Source organism: Takifugu flavidus, chromosome 4 (genome assembly GCF_003711565.1).
Source record: "Takifugu flavidus isolate HTHZ2018 chromosome 4, ASM371156v2, whole genome shotgun sequence".
Classification (NCBI taxonomy): domain Eukaryota; kingdom Metazoa; phylum Chordata; class Actinopteri; order Tetraodontiformes; family Tetraodontidae; genus Takifugu; species Takifugu flavidus.
This window is the reverse complement of record NC_079523.1, coordinates 17,711,212-17,730,902: the sequence shown is the minus strand read 5'-3', so window position 1 is coordinate 17,730,902 and position 19,691 is coordinate 17,711,212. Positions and strand designations below refer to the sequence as shown.

The following is a 19,691-nucleotide window of genomic DNA, read 5'->3' as shown; positions in this document are numbered from 1 at the left end:
TGTAATGACCACAATTCCAACCTCTCAGGTTCGCACTGTTCCAAGGAGAATATATATTGTTCTGGCCCTCACTCTTCCCAGGTTCTCCCACCTCTTTCCCTCCCATCTCATCATGGAGATCCATCTCACCTGTGGCTCATCTTTAAAGGCACAACCTGTCTTAGATGACTTCCTGTCTCCCTCACCATCTCCCTCCTCGTTGGCTGGTGTCTACCAGGCACCCTCACCTAGTTTTGTCTAATTTTGGTTACCATCTGTCGGCTTTTTCATTGTCCTTAAATCAATTTATCATGAATAAGTGGTCCCCGTGTGGCCCTCCCTCCTGAAGGAACTGGGCACAACACACACACTCAGAAAGTGTGAGGACCCTCAGATGGAATAATGGACATTTTTGAGAATGGTGTTTACCTCAGAGTTTCCAGTCGGCAGTTGGAAAGTGGAGAAAACCACAGAGCAGCTTCACTCCTGGATCCTGCAGCTGGTTCCAACCCAGGTTCAGTTCTCTGAGATGGGAGGGATTGGACCTCAGCGCCGAGGCCAGAGAGCCACAGCTGATCTCTGATAAACTGCAGTAAAGCAATCTAAGAAAATGCAGGATAAGGTTATACGGTGCAGGTCTGCATGTTATCTGCGTCAGTACTAAACCTACGTTAGTTCTTAGTTGGGTCAGACCTGAATTCACGATATTACAAGGAATTTTTTTAATGTGGTGCATCACAGCAGTGTTGAGAACAGCCTCACTTCACCATCTTAGCAGCTGGTATATAGGTAGAAAAATGAAGACTGACCTGAGCCTCTCCAGTTCACAGTTTGGACTCTCCAGTCCAGAACAGAGGCGCTTCACTCCTGAATCCGGCAGCTGGTTCCCACTCAGGTCCAGTTTTCTGAGATGGGAGGGATTGGACCTCAGCGCCGAGGCCAGAGAGCCACAGCTGATCTCTGATAAACTGCAGCTCCTTAATCTAAATAAAGAAGGGAAACTTTTATAAGGTTATAAGTGAAACCAGTATTCATCTGAAAGGTTAATCAGAGGCATGATCTGTAAATATTTAATTTAGTTACAGGTTAAAAAATGATAGTAATATGTAATGACCACAATTCCAACCTCTCAGGTTCGCACTGTTCCAAAGGAGAATATATATTGTTCTGGCCCTCACTCTTCCCAGGTTCTCCCACCTCTTTCCTCCTCCCATCTCATCATGGAGATCCATCTCACCTGTGGCTCATCTTTAAAGGCACAACCTGTCTTAGATGACTTCCTGTCTCCCTCACCATCTCCCTCCTCGTTGGCTGGTGTCTACCAGGCACCCTCACCTAGTTTTGTCTAATTTTGGTTACCATCTGTCGGCTTTTTCATTGTCCTTAAATCAATTTATCATGAATAAGTGGTCCCCGTGTGGCCCTCCCTCCTGAAGGAACTGGGCACAACACACACACTCAGAAAGTGTGAGGACCCTCAGATGGAATAATGGACATTTTTGAGAATGGTGTTTACCTCAGAGTTTCCAGTCGGCAGTTTGGAAAGTGGAGAAAACCACAGAGCAGCTTCACTCCTGGATCCTGCAGCTGGTTCTCACTCAGGTCCAGTTCTCTGAGATGGGAGGGATTGGACCTCAGCGCCGAGGCCAGAGAGCCACAGCTGATCTCTGATAAACTGCACTTAAGCAATCTGAAAAATGCAGGATGAGGTTATACGGTGCAGGTCTGCATGTTATCTGCGTCAGTACTAAACCTACGTTAGTTCTTAGTTGGGTCAGACCTGAATTCACGATATTCCAAGGAATTTTTTTAATGTGGTGCATCACAGCAGTGTTGAGAACAGCCTCACTTCACCATCTTAGCAGCTGGTATATAGGTAGAAAAATGAAGACTGACCTGAGCCTCTCCAGTTTACAGTTTGGACTCTCCAGTCCAGAACAGAGCCGCTTCACTCCTGAATCCTGCAACGTGTTGATGCTCAGGTCCAGAACCCTCAGATGGGAGTGGTTGGACTTCAGAGCTGAGGCCACAGAATCACAGCTGGTCTCTGATAAACTGCAGCTGCTTAGGCTAAAATAACAATTATTTTGAGAGAAGACAAATAAAAATCAACATGTACCAGAGCAAAACACAGCTTACAAGCAACAAACCTCTGGTCCTGCACCGGCTTATCTGCCGTATGTTCCTATTTTGGTTCTTTCAGGGCGGTTGGACAAGATCTACAGCGTATGTAAAGTGTGTGTGGGTCAAAATACCTTCCAAGTTTGTGAGACCACATTTCTCAATAGCACTCAACTCTTGTCAGGAGTTGGGACAAAGCGACCCACTCCTGACAGCTTGTGGGCGATGCTGCAGCGACCCTGCAATCCCTACACTCTCTGGTGAAACCAAATCAAAGGTTTTAGACACTGCTGGATGCTGGAAGGGTGCTATAGTCTGGACGCATCGTTCCCCTGACTGCACATTTCTCCAACAATGATTGGCAGCTGGTGTCACTTGTTCTCCAGATGAGAGAAGGAAAGAGAGCCCCCCCACAGTGTGTTTGATTGCCCCACTGCAAGCTCAATGCTGCCAGAAAACATTGCAGGAGCATCAATTCCCCTCAGGGCATCAACAAGGACCTCAGGAAAAGGTGCAGCTGCCACCTACTAGAGACAAGCACACTGAGCTGAGATTCAAAGCCCTCTCCTCCCAAGAGAAGAGCTTGTTTGTTGGAGGCTCTTCTGGGCGATACCTGGTGCCACAGCTCCAGCTCAGCCCGTCTCTGGAGCTGAGGTGGAGCTTAGCAAGTTTCATGGTTCTCCACCACTTCCTCTCTCGCTGAGGACCTTCTCAGCTGGTGGTTTCTGCTCCACCTTCCAAGTTGAGCAGGTGATACTTCTGCATTCCTGCCACCAGGGTCTCTGCAGAAAGAGTCTTCTCTACTGTTTTAGATTATATTGTATAAAATTAGGATTTTTGGTTGATGTCTTAGATGTTGTTGACAAAGAGCAGTTTTTCTTTAATAACATAGAGAGATTCGATGAGAAGAGCAAATGTATTATTTTATGAGCTACTTCCACTACTATTATATACACATACTTCCATATTGTCTTAGATTTCAAGCTGCATTTATTGCATCGTTCATAGAAAGTCATATTTGTGAGGAGAAAACTCCAATAAGGTCATTTTCTTTAATGACCATTACAACAGAAGGAGGCGATGAACAAACAGATTTATCTAAAAATGTGTGAAAACTGATGGATGGAAACCTTTTTAAAATGGTTGCATTGTGTAGAATCGGTGTAGAATCAACTTGTTGACTTCTGATTTGGACTCCAATGGAAGTGAGGTGCAACAATTGTGGATGCTGAAAGCTTCAGATCTTCATGAAGGTTTCTGTGGTTGGACTGACCTGCTGCCCCTTTAAGAGGGAGGCAGGTTTGGGCTTCTGGCTGGAATGAAGCCACCTAAGATGAGAATGACTGCAGGCTTTCGGTACCAAGGTTTAACAGGGTGCTCACTTCACACTTGGGCTTTTCTCTTTTTTGGGATGGCTTTTCTCAGTAGAGAAGGGGCATGGCACACTGCAGCAGCTTTCTTTTTGGTTTCTAGTTTTCCTTCTGATCTTTAAAAGACAGGAAGAACCATTTTTGAGTTGTCTGAATGTTTGGGCGGTTTTGTGGCCAGCCTAAAATAAAACAAGACAAATCTACATACTTCCTTTCTAGTCATTGATGACCATCCTCACATGGGACAGATTTCCACAACCAATTTAATACTGCAAATCTGTCCTGTGTGGTCTTTTTTCTGAAACTGTAACACTACGTTTATAACAAAGATCAAACATGGAAACAGTTATTGTCTAACTAGTTACACCTGGGAAAGTACTGGATCATCTCTGACTGACCTGAGCGTCTCCAGCTCACAGAGAGGATCCTGGAGAAAACCACAGAGCTGCTTCACTGCTGGATCCTCTAGACTGATTGCTCAGGTCCAGTTCTCTGAGATGGGAGGGATTGGACCTCAGCGCCGAGGCCAGAGAGTCACAGCTGATCTCTGATAAACAGCAGTCACTCAGTCTGGATAAGGAATCATGGCAAGAAATGATCTCTTATTGGAGGAAAAGTCCTATTACACTTGCTCAAAATCATTATTTCATTTTTTCATTTTTAATCAGGCCCTTGGAGTCAGGAGAGCTCTGGCCCCCCACTGATAAACTGGGATATTACAGCAACAACATAGTTAAAAAGTATCTATAAAATTAACTTTCAATGGCTCATTTATATTCATACTACACTTCTCTTCTCCAAAAGTCAATGGAGTTTATCTTGAAGCCTTTAATTGTTTATTGTTATGTCGAAGATAAAAGGAAGCTGACCTGAGAGTCTCCATTTACAGTTTAGACTCTCCAGTCCAGAACAGAGCAGCTTCATCCCAGAATCCTCTAGACTGATGGAGCTCAGCTCCAGAACCCTCAGATGGGAGGGATTGGACCTCAGCGCCGAGGCCAGAGAGTCACAGCTGATCTCTGATAACCTGCAGCCCCACAGCCTGGAAAAGGAATAAATGGGGCAAATAAAAACACATTTCTAAATCTGAAAATGAAGAGAAAAGCAGAAAATGTAAAGAAATTTAGAAAACCAACAGAGGCCTCCTGACCTGAGCGTCTCCAGTCTGCAGTTTGGATGCATCATTGCAGAAGACAGTAACTTTACTCCGGCATCTGTCAGGCTTTGGTTCCAGATTAAGCTCAGCTCCCGTAGATGAGAAGGGTTTGACATCATTGCTGAGGCCACAACTTCCCAATGACTCTTTGAAAGAAAACTACCACAGTCTGTTGTGTATGAAACAAAAATAGTGAGTCAAACTTTGGGATTTCTCATCAACTTATCTGAGAATCTACCTCAACACAAATGTAGCTCATTTCCTGGAAAAGCTAAATTCAACACCGTAGAGCAACAGTTTGAACGACCATCAGATCTGAAATGCAACTGAATTATTCTCAACATTTGTCTTATTTTAGAACAGCTCATAATTACTCAATATTTAAAATGATTGTAGCAAATGGTTTAAAGAAACGTGCATCTTTTTATCTGTCTATCGGCTCTTTGGATATTTTGCATTTCATCCAATTTGTACGATGGTGCGTCAAGTCTTAATTCAGTGATCCGATCGATGACATCAGAGTCTCTGGTGCATCGATTGCCCTCAGCTTCTGTTCTATCTGCCTGTTTCCCTTCAAATCATTTTCACTGCACCTTTTGTTGCTAGTGATGAAGTTGCCACCTAACGGGTGTGGAAAGGCTCAAACAACTTTGTGGGTCACATAAAGGCTCCAAACGGAACCGCCACAAAGACCTAAAACACCCATTTAAACCAACGAGGCCGGCTGTTTTTACGTTGAACAAATGAAGCAAAATAGTCACGTGTCATTAGTTAAAATGTGTTTTTCTGTCGTTAGAATACGATGTATACAAACAAACAAAAGTGATTTAATGACATGACAGTAATTTCATGATAGTCAGTTAACTTGTGGCTCCTATTATTCCTGCCTTATGTTGGTTTGTCTGGATTGACCTTTGAACTTATATCCAGCCAGTGTTGAACATTTCTGGATGAATTGTTGTTGTTTTTAATTTATGGACGCTGCAATGGAGATAAAGAATTGAAGGAATGACCACTGGAGGGGGTATTGCTACCTGACATGATCCACTCGCTTGATTTAAACGCCGTGATGTCCGGCCCCAAAATCTTTACTTACTGGAACTTCCTGCAGTTCCTCACAGCTGGAATCAGGCGACGTCGTCCCTCATCTGAGGTGTTGTACTGCAGCAGGTTCAGCTCATCCAGAACCTCCTCTGACATCTGCAGCAGGTAGGCCAGAGCTGAACAGGATCTCTGACAGTCTCCTCTCTGATATCTCCCCTGACTTCAGGAACTCTTGGATCTCCTGATGGACTGACTGATCCTTCATCTCCATCAGACAGTGGAAGATGTTGATGCTTCTGTCTGGGGAGAATTCATCACTGTTCTCCTCCTTCAGGTTGTTGAGGACCTTCTGGATGGTTTCTGGGTGGCTGTTCCTCTGATCCAACAGTCCACCCAAGATCCTCTGATTGGACTCCAGAGAGAGACCATGAAGGAAGCGAACAAACAAGTCCAGGTGGCCATTTTCACTTTTGAGAGATTTCATTAGTGCTCTCCTGAGGAAGTCATCAAGAGATTGATTGTTTTGAATATTTTAGGAACTGATTTATAACCACTGCGTCTTTCCTGGTGTAACAGTGGAACATGTAGACGGCAGCCAGAAACTCCTGAACGCTCAGATGAACAAAGCAGTAGACTGATTTCTGGAAGATCACACTCTCTCTCTTGAAGATCTCTGTACAAACTCCTGAGTACACACACACCTCGGAGACGTCCAGTCCACATCGCTCCAGGTCTTCTGAGTAGAACATGATGTTTCCTTTCTCCAGATGTTCAAACGCCAGCCGACCCAACTTCAGAAGGAGTTCTTATCAGCCTTAGTCAGTTTCCCTGGTCTCTGCTTTCCTCCATACTTCTGCTTCTTCCTCTTTATCTGAACCATCAGGAAGTGTGAGTAGAGGTCAGTCAGGGTTTTGGGCAGCTCTCCTCTCTGGTCTCTGGTCATCATGTCCTCCAGAACTATAGCAGTGATCCAGCAGAAAACTGGGATCAGACACATGATGTGGAGGCTCCTGGAGGCCTTGATGTGTGAGATGATTCTCTTGGACAGATCTTCATCACTGAACCTCCTCCTGAAGTACTCCTCCTTCTGGGAGTCAGTGAAGCCTCGTACTTCTGTGATCCTGTCAACACACGAGGGAGGAATCTGATGGGCTGCTGCAGGTCTGGAGGTGATCCAGATGAGAGCTGAGGGAAGCAGGTTCCCCTGGATGAGGTTCACCAGGAGCACGCCAACTGACGATACTTGTGTGACATCAGAGATGAGCTGATGCTTGTTGAAACCCAGTGAAAATCTGCTTTCATCCAGGCCATCAAAGATGAAAGAAGTTTCCAGACAGTCAGATCTTCTGCTCTGATCTTCTGTAATGTTGGATGGAAAACATGAAGCAGTGAGAGAAGACTGTGCTGCTCATCTCTGATCAAGTTCAGCTCCCTGCATGAGAGCGGAAGCACCAGACTGATGTCTTGGTTCTCCAAACCTTCTGCCCAGTCCAGACTGAACTTCTGCACTGAGAAGGTTTTTCCAACGCCGGCGACACCGTTGGTCAGAACCACTCTGATGTGTCTCTGTTGCTCAGATAAGACTTTGAAGATGTCCTGGCACTTGATTGGAGTGTCCTGGATGTTCTTCTTGGAGGTTCTCTCAAGCTGTCTCACCTCATGTTGTGTGTCCACCTCCTCACTTTGTCCCTCAGTGATGTAGAGCTCAGTGTAGATATTGTTCAGCAGGGTTCCACTTCCTGCTTCATGAGTTCCTTCAGTCACATGTTCACATCTTTTCTTCAGACTCATCTTATGACCTTCTGTCACCTCCTGCAGTTCACCACCCTCTAAAACAAACAATCTTTTAAATCCTTTACAATTGTCATCTACAGCAGTAACACAGATGTCCTCAACTGGAAAATATTCTGTCATGTTTGAATGATAGAAGCAACAGTCGGGTAATGACCCATCTTACTGTCACTTTTAAATGTTATGTCTTCTTATGTACACCTATTCTTTTATTTCATTGGGTTTCAATCTAATTTAGTCTATAACAACCATTTCCATGTCTTCCAAGAGTTTGCTTGGACTAAACAGCTGGTAAAAGCTGGATGATATTTAGAAAAACACATCAAACCTTCTCCAAACACATCATACTCAGCAGACCATTGTCCTGTAAAGGTCACCTGCCTTCAACTCTTTAACACTTTCCAGAACTAAATGACTAAATGTTGCTAATACTGTCTAAGCATTTAGGAAGGTCTGAAGAGGGTCCAGGGGTTCCAGTGGAACCAAACAAGTGCTCTCTGGATCTTCTCTTGCACATTGTAAATACACAAGTTGTTCCTTTATTCCGACCCAAAAGTATCTTATTGATACAAATGTATGAGCTTACGCGAGACGCTGTGGTTCAGGTCGGCGGTCTGCAGTTCAGTTCTCCGTTTCTTTTCACCCTCGGGACAGGAGGAATCTCCAATGGAAGCAGACCGTTTCTGATACCTGTCAAAAATGGGAATAGTGGTTATACATGTCTACTGGGCGTTAGCAACGCCTAAGAAAGGCTGCGTTCACTTCTACTTTCAGTTTGCTCTGACAGTTGAAGATTGAATGAACACTGAGCAAAAAATATAAAGTTATTTACGTTCTAACAAGCTCGTTTAGTTGGAGAAAAGTGTATTTGATCTAAGTGTTTAGTGGCTTTTCCTCATTGTGAATTTATGTTAAAATAAAAGTGCCAAATCAGGAATATAAACTCATAGAATAGAACAAAAGTTCTCCATTTATGCTCCAAATACAGTAGTCTGGTCTCTGAAACTGATCATTAAATAGCACAGAGGTCACGCGTATTCAAAAGCTTATTTCAACCATTTAGGAATGACTGATATTGTTGTCTATGGGTTTATTAGAACCAGGAGCCTTATAAATAGACTTTTTAATGAATTTTCATGACATGTGGTGGAACAGTGTGGCAGAACAAGCTGCACAGACCTGCCATGTCTTACCCATCCGTATCTAAATGGAGAGCTGGAGCACTCTGCAATGATGGATATTGTTGGGAAACTTTAAAATATATGCCTAGGATTTTTTGTGAGATGTTTTAACCCATGTAGGAGAAATGACCAGTTAAAAACACAAGCAATTTTCAGTTTTAAAAGATTTACCACACTAAAATTAACATGGGAGTTAATGGGAGCGAACGCCTGACATGTTGGTGCACCGTTTCATTTTAAAGAGCTGATGAATTTCATTTTTCACGATATTACCGTAGTATTAGTGGAGGCTATACCCACAAAATGATTTTTGTATGGTTGTGAAATGTTCTAAGGCAGAGTTATGTGGTTCAGAAAACCTTACTTTAAAGGTGAGCCTTGAGGTCCAATACCGAAGTTTATAGGTTGCCCTTTGGACCTGTCGCTCTTCATGGACACACAGCTGGGCACTACGGACTTTGCTCTCTCTTCCTCTTCCATCACACATTCGCTCATTTTTAAATGTGAGTCTAAACGGTTAAGCAGGAACAGTCTGCTGACACAGAAAAGAAGATTAAAGAACATGATTCTCAGCATGAAGACAAGCAGAGGTCTGTCCAATGACGTATTGTCGGCTCATTCACATCAAAATCTATTATATGATGTCACCCTGTACATCATACAGGCCACATATATATTGGAAAAAGTTTTGGGACATTTAAAAGTTTACACCATGTAAATATAAAACAGTTGTGGAAAAAATGTTTCTCCTGGGTGTTTCAAAAGGTGCGGTGGCATCAGACGGACGCACACAAATACAAATTAAATCATTTTTTATCTGGTTATGGTTTACAAGAAAACCTAAATTCTTTCAAGATGTCAGTTCTCAACAGTAAATTCAACAAATAAGATGAGAATGCATTCAAAACTAAACAGAAATACGTCATCACATCATCAAAGTGGGTCAAATGCAGCATCATCTTCTGTCATCTCAGACAGGATTCCAAGAAGAGGATCTTCATTTTCAACAACGCACCTTGACATCTCATCATGGCTCGTCTGTCAGATTACAAGCAGCTTTTTTTGATCAGGTGCATCATGTTTCTCACGAACACATGATGGTGCTGGAAAAACATTTGTAGCCTGACCTAGAGGTCAAAACTCTGCATGGCGTGCACAGCTACTAGTTGCAGCTGGTGGTTGTGGCGGAGGAGATCCCAAACATATCTAGCAAGCTTGTTTTGGAGCAGAGCTTGTCCACCACCTCTGACCCCACTCATCACAGAAGTCCCACCATATCCATGGCCAGGTGTGTTGGCAGCATTGGAGCCAGCCTCAGGAAAAAGTGTGTCAATATCTCAGAAGTGATGATCAAGTTGACACGACCCAACAGAAGTCAAGCAACCCAACATGCTGAATAGAATAGATGACACACAGCAAAGGGCAAAAAACACCCAATTCTGCTCAGACTAATCTGATCTGACCACATGTACAGGACCAAAAATATCAAAACACCATGGGTTTAGGTTTCGTTTTCTTGACTGCTTCATTCAAAACAGAACACATTTCATAAATCCATAATAACAAATTCATATTCCACAAAGAACCAGTTGTTAAAACAATCAAATGGAATGCCTTGATCTCTCCCTCTTACATACTCTCCTTTTTTAAATAAAGGACTGATTGTCCCCCTGGTGGAGGGACAAAGAGAGGAGGCTAAAACTGTCGCGTTTGTGTCCCTCTTTCCGTGGATTTTTCCACTAACTGCAAATAATATTGTCGACTTATTGTGAGTATTAAAATGTGCTTCCTCAACCTCTAAAATGTTGGCTCAGGGTTAGCGGAAAACGCAGTTAGAGGAAACACGCTACAAAGTTTGATCATCCGTCACAACATTCCCGTCGACCAGCCGCAATGTGCGTCCGAAACACGCGCACGCTCATTGCGAACACGCAGCTTATTAAGCCGCATCTCGCAGCGGAACATTGATTCGAGACGACAGCAGTGAAAGAACCAAATGCTACCTGAATATTAGAGGTTTTCCATCAGGGCTCGGTCAGTCAAGATGGAGCCCGAAGTTGAGAACTTTCACTTTCGCTTGTTCTTCCTCTACACGTCACGTGTTTGTGTTTTGATCGCGTCATATCCAGCACAGGCGCTCTCTTCAGAACAATTTGGTCCACGTTTTAACTGAAATACTGGGAAACAACTGGAGTTCGTCTGACAGATGTTCGTTTTTGGGTGCGGAATCAAACTGGGTCAACTTTTTGATCTATAGGATCCCCTCTGGTTCAAAGTGTCCCTATAGGATATTGACAGTATTGGCCTTTTGGGGGCTGCACACACCTCTTAATGGTGACTGCACCAACGGAGCTGATCCAGTTGTCATCAGCTGGCCAGTCTGACTCCAGCTCATTAGGGGAAATTTGCTGATCTGGAGGAGAAGCTTTCAAAACTTGACGGGCTGGGGGGAAATGACTGTAATTTTGGAATCAGCGTGCCAATTTGATTTTTAATCAGAATAATTTAGAATAATTTCAACAGGATATTTTCAAATTGTTCCCCAGTGTAACTTCACCTGAAATTGTGGACTCCAGAATATCACCATTACATCCATTTAATCACTTAATAGCTTGGGAATTTGAGCCGTGAGAAAAATATCTCTCCATCATGATTTCCTGAATTTTTCATCAATATCTGAGATTCTTCGAAAGCTTCGCTGGTGTTGGGTTTTTATTGCTTCTGCTTCATTTTCAGGCGGCAGTTTCTTTTTTAAATCAAATCAAATCATCTTTATTTGTAATGTCTGTTGTAGTCAAACTTGGTGCTATGCAGAATCCCGGGCCTGATCCCTAACAATCAACAGGAAAATCTCCCCTTTAACGGAAGAAACCTTGAGCAGGACCAGGCTCATATGGGGGGGGGGGGGCCTCCTGCTGATGGGGGTGGGTGGGTAGGGAGAGGAGGAGAAGGGGGAGGACAGGTAGAGGAGAGACAAGGCAGACATCATTCAGTTCATTTTAAAACCCACTACATTATATATTCTGAATAGCTGGTGCTGGTAATCGATAGGATAAAACTATTCTATAAAATGTATATTTAGCTTTGTGAAATTGTGTCGTACAGGTCAAATAAGAAACAAGATCAACTGCTGAACCAGTGCAATTTATTTTTAACGTGTTAATCTGCACAAAGAAGAAAACCACAAACAACAAGTTTATAGTGGTCCAGTAATGCACTATAGTCATACACCAGTACAGTTAACAATAACTCATGTTTTCCAGCTGCTTTTCCATCTTCAGTGGGAATAATCCAGGGCGTTCTGGGCTTGAACAAAGGTATTAAAAGCTGGCTGAATGTCTGAGGTGACTGAAGGACACACTTGGGCTTTTCTCAATAGAGAAGGGGCACGGCACAGTGCAGCAGGTTCTCATCTTAAAATTTACTGTATTCATGGGAGATTTATTTGGTCATTTTGCTTCTTTTTATTTCCTATTTCCCACATTTATTCATAGTTTTTATTAGATTGCAATAAATCCTATAACATTTAACAGATTGACTAAAGTCAAATGGAATGCCTTGATCTCTCCCTCTTTACATACTCTACTTTATTAAATAAAGGACTGATTGTCCCCCTGGTGGAGGGACAAAGAGAGGAGGCTAAAACTTTCGCGTTTGTGTCCCTCTTTCCGTGGATTTTTCCACTAACTGCAAATAATATTGTCGACTTATTGTGAGTATTAAAATGTGCTTCCTCAACCTCTAAAATGTTGGCTCAGGGTTAGCGGAAAACGCAGTTAGAGGAAACACGGTACAAAGTTTGATCATCCGTCACAACATTCCCGTCGACCAGCCGCAATGTGCGTCCGAAACACGCGCACGCTCATTGCGAACACGCAGCTTATTAAGCCGCATCTCGCAGCGGAACATTGATTCGAGACGACAGCAGTGAAAGAACCAAATGCTACCTGAATATTAGAGGTTTTCCATCAGCGCTCGGTCAGTCAAGATGGAGCCCGAAGTTGAGAACTTTCACTTTCGCTTGTTCTTCCTCTACACGTCACGTGTTTGTGTTTTGATCGCGTCATATCCAGCACAAGCGCCTCTCTTCAGAACAATTTGGTCCACGTTTTAACTGAAATACTGGGAAACAACTGGAGTTCGTCTGACAGATGTTCGTTTTTGGGTGCGGAATCAAACTGGGTCAACTTTTTGATCTATAGGATCCCCTCTGGTTCAAAGTGTCCCCTATAGGATATTGACAGTATTGGCCTTTTGGGGGCTGCACACACCTCTTAATGGTGACTGCACCAACGGAGCTGATCCAGTTGTCATCAGCTGGCCAGTCTGACTCCAGCTCATTAGGGGAAATTTGCTGATCTGGAGGAGAAGCTTTCAAAACTTGACGGGCTGGGGGAAATGACTGTAATTTTGGAATCAGCGTGCCAATTTGATTTTTAATCAGAATAATTTAGAATAATTTCAACAGGATATTTTCAAATTGTTCCCCAGTGTAACTTCACCTGAAATTGTGGACTCCAGAATATCACCATTACATCCATTTAATCACTTAATAGCTGTGGAATTTGAGCCGTGAGAAAAATATCTCTCCATCATGATTTCCTGAATTTTTCATCAATATCTGAGATTCTTCGAAAGCTTCGCTGGTGTTGGGTTTTTTATTGCTTCTGCTTCATTTTCAGGCACAGTTTCTTTTAAATCAAATCAATCATCTTTATTTGTAATGTCTGTTGTAGTCAAACTTGGTGCTATGCAGAATCCCGGGGCCTGATCCCTAACAATCAACAGGAAAATCTCCCCTTTAACAGGAAGAAACCTTGAGCAGGACCAGGCTCATATGGGGGGGGGGGGGGCTCCTGCTGATGGGGGGTGGGTGGGTAGGGAGAGAGGAGGAGAGGGGGAGGACAGGTAGAGGAGAGACAAGGCAGACATCATTCAGTTCATTTTAAAACCCACTACATTATATATTCTGAATAGCTGGTGCTGGTAATCGGTAGGATAAAACTATTCTATAAAAATGTATATTTAGCTTTGTGAAATTGTGTCGTACAGGTCAAATAAGAAAACAAGATCAACTGCTGAACCAGTGCAATTTATTTTTAACGTGTTAATCTGCACAAAGAAAGAAAAACCACAACAACAAGTTTATAGTGGTCCAGTAATGCACTATAGTCATACACCAGTACAGTTAACAATAACTCATGTTTTCCCCAGCTGCTTTTCCATCTTCAGTGGGAATAATCCAGGGCGTTCTGGGCTTGAACAAAGGTATTAAAAGCTGGCTGAATGTCTGAGGTGACTGAAGGACACACTTGGGCTTTTCTCAATAGAGAAGGGGCACGGCACAGTGCAGCAGGTTCTCATCTTAAAATTTACTGTATTCATGGGAGATTTATTTGGTCATTTTGCTTCTTTTTATTTCCTATTTCCCACATTTATTCATAGTTTTTATTAGATTGCAATAAATCCTATAACATTTAACAGATTGACTAAAGTCAAATGACCTGCGGTTCCCACCGATAGCCGTCATTCTGATGGGTTTTTGCTGGCTGCAGCTGAAATATTCCAATGCTCCATGTCACAGATACAGTAAATATTGAAGAGAATTAGTTTATCTTGTTAGCATCTTTTATCTTATTAGCATGTGTTATACTATATGTTTTTGTTTTATGTTACAGTTAGTTCAGAAGTTAGGGATAGTATATAATCTTTAGTAGGAATACACATAAGCAAGTCAGTTGACCCTTCCTTGACATGAATACTGCTTAGACAGTTGGAGCCAGGCAGACAGGAAATGGTAGACCCTCATCGTAAAACATGACAGCATAATTTACTGGTGATTGATAAGTTCCTGGACAGGAATAAGACCTCTGATCTGGCCATCTGAGAAGACAATGGAGAAGAAGGACCGCACCAACACCAAAGGGGGCATGGAAGAAGAAGATGAGGTCACCCAAGAAGAAGGACTGGATTGGACTGAATTAGCATCAATAATTACATATGTCTTTCTATAAAAGACTGGGTCAAGGGATAGTTAGGTTGTCAGACTTCATGCCCTGATAATGGACTCTGTTATTGTAGGGTTATGAACTGGCCCGGAGCTCTGGAATATTTGTATCTTGAATTGATTCTATTTGCTAAATACATTTTGAAATTGGCATTTGTTTACTTGAAGTCTTCATTTAAAGAACACGCGGATTGGCAGTGACACACGAGAGGTATTGCGATCCAACAATTTGGTGACCCCGACGTGATGAAGACAGAGAAGTCATCTGAGGCAAAGAATTCAACAACGGTCACTTCGGAGGACAACTGACGACAAAGGGATCCCTAATAAAAGGTAAGCAGACACCTGTTTAATCAAAGCTCTGCACATTGGCAATTTCCAAATTTGTCGTCACTGTCAATTGAAGTGTCCTAGTTATAAATTCCAGATACAAATATAGAAAATATTGAAACGACTGCAGGAATTACGGTTACAGTCCGGAAAATAGACGTTTAGAGGCCGGAAGTACTGTTGAAAAAACAGGGAATAGACGGTTAGAGGCCAGAAGTACTGTTGAAAAAACAGGGAAGGACGGTTAGAGTAAACCGGAACTAGTACAGTGCTGTATTGCTGTATACACAGCACTGTATATGAAAAGATTTGGGTTGGGACTCGGAGCGCAGTTGACGGGACGGACACTCCCAATGCCCGAGATTTGTGTTTTTGTGTGGGTTGGAAAAGTGCCAGAGTGAACGTGAATTAAAAGGCTCTTTGTCCTTGGGAATTAACCCCCAGAGTGAAACCAGACCACAAAGTTTGGTTTAGAAGCTTGTTTCACTGAGGCATTGAGTTGACCGTTGGAGTCATTCACATTCAATCTCACTTGGGAGCATAGTTAAAGATGGAACTGGAATGTGGTAAAGCGTGTTGGGATCAGGGAGAATGTTCTCCCTATCCCCGGTCTGTGGAAGAACAGTGGAAGTGGACTCTTGATCAGGTGGTGAGTGGCATGAAAGAAGAAGACAGGGAAAGAGAATTGGATGCAATAAAAAAGTTGTGGAAGAAAGCTCGGAAGCAAAAGATACTTCCCCCTCCAGAGGTGAAGGTTAATTTAGATGAAGCATTGTGTAAGTGGGAGTCAGAAATTCACACTAGATTACAAGATCATTTGGATAATCCAAAATCCAAGCAGGGACAGGAAGAGGTTGAAGATAACTTAGGAAAAATGAATTTAGAGAGGAAGCTCAGGTGGTTCGCCCTAAAATCTCCCAACAAACTATATTTAAAAAACAAGATAGTCAAAAATCTGCATTAAACGTCTTCAAAACATCTAGCAATCAAACAAAACAAGTGAAAAGAGCTGATCCCTCAGGAGGATTTGCCAGGCTGAGCGCAGGGAGGAGAAGGCAAGACTGATTTATGGCAGTGATAAAGAGGAGAGCGAGAATAAGACAGATACCTTCAAAATTCCGGCTACATTTATTGGAGAATTGGAGCTTCAGGAGTCTGTTGAATCTCAGACAAAATTATATGAAAAAGACCCAGGTTTATTTTTGGAAAATAGACTGTGAGCCCTCACAAAAAGAAATCATCGGGACCTTACCAGAAAAAGACATTAATTTCTCAGAGGAGCTTCTCTGCCTTGCTAGTAACAGGAAGTCCACTGAAGGGGAGGCCAACAAGGCCAAACATACAGAGTCCCAAGTGGAAGAAGAGAGTGAGTCCTCACAGAAGGAAATCAGCGATACTAAATCCACGGAGAGCCCAGTGGAATACATAGAGTCCTCGCAACAAGAGTCCTCTGAAGATTCTGTTAGTGATACTTCTTGTGTAGATACCTCAGTAGACAATGCTACCTCACTATGTGAGGAAGAAACAGTCTCCAGTAGTGGAACTTCTGATGGTGCATCCTCTGAAGCTGACAGCTATTCATCAGAGGGTGTCTCCAGTAGTGACTACTCTGATGCCACCACTTCTGAAAACAGCAGCAAATCACCTTCTAAAAAGAAAGGCGTGTTTAGGGTTAAAGTCTCTAAATGGTTTGCCAAAGTCTGCAGGCATATAAAGAGTGTATTCTGTAGCTGCATGGAAGTCAACTGTGTTGAATAGTGTGTGCGTGTAAGGACTTGTGGGTGTGCTGTCTGTGCTTGAATTATGGTTTGTATTATTAAAGAAGATATGGATTGTGGTAGTGTGTTGATTCACTGGGTGGAAAGGTGGAATCCAGCACAAAAAGCTCATAGATTGATTAAAAACAAACAAAAACATCATTTTGTAAATATAATCCTCAACTAATTCGCTATCGTCGGTGTGAGGACGTTAAATTAACCAGCGCCCCGTAAAACGAGCTAAAGCGCCGACTGGTCCGCTCAAATCTCCGATTAACTCAATGCAGAACAGAGCGGGAAAACGGCTCCGAACCGACAAAAGCTTCGTGTTTAACTCGTTGTTTCTCTCGTCACCGGGTAAGCTAAAGTTATGAAGCTCGACATGGTTATATTTCAAAGTCTTGTGGTTCTAACGTGCCCAGATTCCATAGAATTGGACGGCGTTAAGCGGTCCAAACGGGTGGTTCTGATCGCGAATCTGTGTGGGGGGAGGGGTGGAGCAGCTCCCAGCCAGTGGGTGTGGGAGGGGCTGCCTGTGTGCGTCACATTCAGCGGGAAAATAACACGATTTCAAATGGCAGCTTTTCGAATTTCCCATTGTACGTGAACCCACCGCCATTTCAATCGATCCAGTCCCAGCCTCGCGCTTCACTCCGTTTGGCGCTTCACGTAAATACAAATCTACATCGCTCTGCTCGTTTCAATTACTTTCACAACTGCTAAATGAACTAATTCAAGCTAAAGCTTCACAATCCCATTATTCCGTGTCTCAGTGTAAAGAATTGACCGCTTCTGTGTTGTTTCCATTACATTGCTCTCGTGGTCCACGTTGCTAATATCTGGTCATTCTGCCGTGATTGATATTAACGCCGTCTGACATCAATAGCATTTTATTTTAACATTTTTACCATTGTGCTGGTTAAGTTGTTAATTGCGGAGGCAAAGTAACCTAAACCATTGTCGGCATTAAGATCTGCATGGGACTCCAAATGGCTAATGCTAATAATCGGTATTGGCATGTGGCGGCTAATATTGGTTCATTCGAAAATCGATCCCATTTCTGTAATTCATCTGTCGATATCTCTGCATATGCTTCCATTTAGGTGATTGGTTTATGCACACTTTGAGTGCTGACAAGTTTGTGAATGCCGTTAAAATGCGCTTCTCTGCAGATACAAAATGATTTCAGAGATTTTGCAGCTCTTGTTGGTAAGTAAACTGGAATAAAGGCCAGTAAAATCTGGGACCTGTTACTGTTTGAACATTCATTCTATGCTGACACATTTGCTTTGTGCAGATTTGCAGCTCCTGTTGACGTGGCTGGTCAGCGGCTGGAGCAGGGTTGGTATCTCTGTAGCTTTATTCATGGTTCAACACATTGTCCGAGGTCCAGCTGTCTCCAATCATTGATTGGTGGTGGTGTCCAGGGGTTTGGCATCGGCTTCTCTCCGGGCCTGAGTGCTGATGCCACCCTGCAGAACCTGCTCCGACAGGACGACCATCGTGTCTCAGCACGGATGGGTGAGAAGATTTTACATTGCTGTTTTAAAGCACTTCTTGTCTTTTGTCTTCATACACACAATTCTATTGCATCTTTCTGATCTTTGACCTTTTGTAATTTCAGGGATCCCCTACTTCTCTGTTGTGGAGCACTTTCCTCTGCACCCCCGAGAAATTTGGGCCAGAGACGTATGTATCAAAAATTCCGATCCTGACACACCTGCTGTCGATTGCTGCAACCAGGTGCCAGGTTTGTAGGTTTGATTGGCATCGTAGATCAGGTCCCAATTCCAGCACTTGTATGCTATTTGTAAATAAGCTATCAGTATATAGATCCCAGGATTGGACGGCTCCATCTTGCCGTTATTACAAGGACACGGATAATGCTTCAGTTGTGTGTTTGAGGTTTTCATGTTGACTAAATGGTTTCCCTCCATGGTGATTGTCTCTTTACAGCAGCCCTTCTCAAATAGTGGAGCGCGCGGTGTGATACCAGGGGGGGCGCGTGTGACCCCGGAGAACATGTTTTTTTTTTTTTTTTTTTTTTTTTCCGTACTAGAATAAAGTGTAATCGCACACCCACTACAGTAGTTGGCAGTGGCGCTCTCATTGTCAGAGTGTGCGCAGGGAGTATTAGCTCTATGGTGGAGAGGTTTTTGCACCGAGCATTCGCGCGCACACTAACCCTAACCCTCACTTAAAGACATTGCACCCCAGTCACGCTGATAAGCCGCTTGAGTTTTTTCAGCGAAAACATGCCGAATATTGGCAACAATCATCCCGCTTTGGTCTATATTTCTTTCTTTTTTTTTCTGTTTTCTTTAATGTTAAGGATACAATGTTATGCAGAGGTGTACTTATAACAATTTCATAGACAAATGATACTAATTATAGTCACGGCGGGGGGGGGGCGCAAAACGTTTTCTTCTTCCTGGGGGGGCGTAACAGAAAATAATTGAGAAGCACTGCTTTACAGTAATGTATAAAGCTAACTTGACAGTTTGACAGCTGGTGTGACACTGTCTAATGTCCTTAATTACTGTAAGTTAGCTGTTACATACAAATTAAAGTTGTGCTTCATGCTCTGTTATAAGATTGCTACATTTTCAGAGGTTTTTACATAATGGGGAAGGAGACAGAATATTTGAGGAATAATTGTGTGTTGTTGATGTCACATTACAGATAGTATTAATTTTTTCATAGTTATTGCTCTGGTCGATGAAATGAAGAAGAAACAAAAGAACGTGACAGTCATCCAGCAGAAGATGGCGCTGACCTTTTCCCTCAGGCGGAGAGAGGTGGTGGAGTGTCAACCTATGGTATCTGAGGTCCAGGAGAGATGGCCTGCACTGTTTTCCTCTGAGAAGGTGAGGCTGTCCTAGGCACAAGTTATTATACTAGATCAGGGGTGGGCAAACATTTTGATTCGTGGGCCACAATGGGTTCTAACATTTG

At 43.0% G+C, this 19,691-nt stretch overlaps 1 protein-coding gene across 4 annotated transcripts in view; it reads right to left on the bottom strand.

The window, feature by feature from the left end:
* LOC130523564 (NACHT, LRR and PYD domains-containing protein 12-like) overlaps nucleotides 1–19,691 on the bottom strand; it is a 99,758-nt gene that overhangs the window by 1,215 nt on the left and 78,852 nt on the right. The window contains exons 6-8 of one of the 4 annotated variants that reach the window (XM_057028905.1): nucleotides 1,876–2,049; nucleotides 1,496–1,669; nucleotides 617–962 (exon numbers count right to left, since the gene is read on the bottom strand). In XM_057028905.1, coding sequence (XP_056884885.1) covers nucleotides 743–962; nucleotides 1,496–1,669; nucleotides 1,876–2,049 — 568 coding nt within the window. In that variant the 3' untranslated portion in view covers nucleotides 617–742. Of the gene's footprint in view, nucleotides 1–616; nucleotides 963–1,495; nucleotides 1,670–1,875; nucleotides 2,050–4,359; nucleotides 4,513–19,691 lie in introns of those variants that run through there. The other 3 variants (XM_057028909.1, XR_008949915.1, XR_008949914.1) reach the window with 3 other exon arrangements.